Here is a 2,424-nt window from a genome sequence, read left to right on the forward strand (position 1 = left end):
ACCTTTCAGTAATGCATCACAATATACTTCAAATGGTTCATTTGGTTCCGGTAAAATTAGGACAGGTGCTGAAGTTAATCTCTGCTTTAAAGTCTGAAAACTCTCTTCGCACTCTGACGTCCACACAAATGGCACCTCTTTCCTCATTAATTTCGTCATCGGTAGCGCAATCCAGGAAAATCCTTCAATAAATCTCCGGTAATATCCGGCTAAACCCAAAAGGCTTCTTACTTCCGTCACCGTCGTCGGTCTTTCCCATTCTATCACTGCTTCTACATTCAAAGGGTCTACGGCTATTCCTCCTTTACTCACCATGTGGCCTAAGAACTTTACTTCTTCCTTCCAGAACTCGCACTTTGACAACTTAGCGTACAACTTCTGCTCCTTCAAGATTTGCAACACAATCCTCAAGTGTTGTTCGTGCTCCTTTGCCATTTTAGAGTAAACCAAGATGTCATCTATGAAAACCACCACGAATTTGTCCAAAAAGGGACGAAAGACTCTGTTCATGTAATCCGTGAAAATAGCAGGTGCATTCGTTAACCCAAAGGACATTACCGCAAACTCGTAGTGTCCATAGCGTGTTCTAAACACAGTTTTAGGAATATCATCTTCCTTCACTCTTATCTGATGGTAACCGGATCTCAAATCAATCTTGGAAAACACTTCAGCTCCTTGCAATTGATCCATCAAATCATCTATCCTTGGCAGCGGGTACTTGTTCTTCACAGTCACTTTGTTCAACTGTCGGTAATCCACACACAATCTCATTCTTCCATCCTTCTTCTTTACCAATAAAACTGGCGCTCCCCACAGTGATACACTCGCCGAATGAACCTCTTGTTCAGAAGCTCTTCCAACTGAGTCTTTAACTCTGCCAGCTCTATCGGAGCCATTCTATATGGCACAATCGACACTGGTCCAGCTCCCGGCACCAATTCAATCGCAAATTCAATTTCCCTTTGAGGTGGGAACTCAGGGATATCTTCCTAAAATACTTCTGGAAAATCTCTAACCACTGGTATCTGATCCAAGTTCTGGGCATCACCCAACGCATTAGCAGCAAACAGAATATAACCCTGACATTCCTCCCCACTACAATGTACCATTACAGAGTTCAGGTAATACCCCGTGGCTACCACTGCTCCATTTTCTCCTTCCGTCATAAACAAAATTGTCCGTTCAAAACAATCCAACAAAACCTGGTTCTTCGACAATGAATCAAACCCCAAAATCATTTCAAGCCCCACCATTGGTAAACAGATCACATCATGCACAAAATCTCTACTCTCAAGCTTGAAACCTACTTGTCTACAACCTGAGCTAGTCATAACTATTTGATGCGAAGTATTCATATGCAGATCAAAATGTAACTCTGACACTTTCAAGCCTAATTCCTCAACTTTAGCAAACAAAATAAACGAATGCGAAGCTCCAGTATTATATAATGCAACTAAGGACTTATAACCAATTAGACATATACCTTTCATCAACGGATCTGCCTTAGAAGCATCCTTGGCATTCACAGCAAAGACTCGACCTTGATGCTGACTCTGGCCCGCATTTTGGTTCCTCCTACGAGTGCAATCCTTCACAATGTGGCCAGGCAACCCACAAATGAAACAACCACCTAAACCAATTTTGCATGAGTCATAAGGGTGGAAACGCCCACAACATACACAAATCAAATACGGAGAATTCTTACTCTGATTTCCTCTCCCCTTAGCATACTGAAACTGAGTCTGAGTGTTCTTCCTAAAACCTCCTTGACCTTGAGACACATATCCTCCTCTTTTGAAGTTTTGACCTCTAGGATGAAAATACTTGCCACGCCCCCGACTAGAGCTCCCGCCATGAGTGTACTTGTATGTCGCCACGGTCTTGGCATACTCTTCCACTACTCTAGCCTTGTTCACTAAGTCAGAGAAGACACGGATCTCCATAGGAGCCACAGTAGTCATAATGTTGTCCTTCAGACCCCTCTGGTACTTAACGCATCTCCAGCTCTCGTAAGTCTCCGGGTCACCCTGACACACCCGAGAAAACCAACAAAGCTCTTCGAACTTGTTGGTGTACTCAGCCTAGTGCTATGCAATTATCCCAAACAGGCACTCACAAACAAGCATGCTATGCAATATCAAACAGATAACCTAATAGCATCAAAGAAAAGACACACAGAGTATGCAATGAAGCACAATCGGTCCATCCCTCAGGCTCACGAGGATGAACTGCTCTGATACCACTAAATGTAACACCCTAATTATTCTAAGCTTTACCTCGCATCGTAAAGCAAAGGTTAACCAGAGATTATGACAGTTTTAAAGCTCATACGTATAATATATAGAAAGAATAATATAATCTAGAAGCCCGATGAAGGATATAGCTCAAAATAATAGATTTGAAAAGCGCAAATCGTAATAACGA

General features: G+C 42.4%; 1 protein-coding gene across 1 annotated transcript; it reads right to left on the reverse strand.

Moving 5' to 3' along the window:
- Positions 1-989: 989 nt before the first annotated feature.
- Positions 990-1,961, reverse strand: LOC107615644 (uncharacterized). Its single transcript, XM_016317691.1, has one exon. It carries the CDS (start codon positions 1,959-1,961, stop codon positions 990-992), a length of 972 nt encoding a protein of 323 aa, XP_016173177.1.
- Positions 1,962-2,424: the final 463 nt, after the last annotated feature.

This window comes from Arachis ipaensis, chromosome B9, assembly GCF_059453495.1.
Source record: "Arachis ipaensis isolate K30076 ecotype BB chromosome B9, ASM5945349v1, whole genome shotgun sequence".
Classification (NCBI taxonomy): Eukaryota; Viridiplantae; Streptophyta; class Magnoliopsida; order Fabales; family Fabaceae; genus Arachis; species Arachis ipaensis.

Bases quoted from the DNA above. Each gene is read 5' to 3' on its own strand.
- LOC107615644 (XM_016317691.1), bottom strand. From the start codon at position 1,961: ATGACTACTGTGGCTCCTATGGAGATCCGTGTCTTCTCTGACTTAGTG.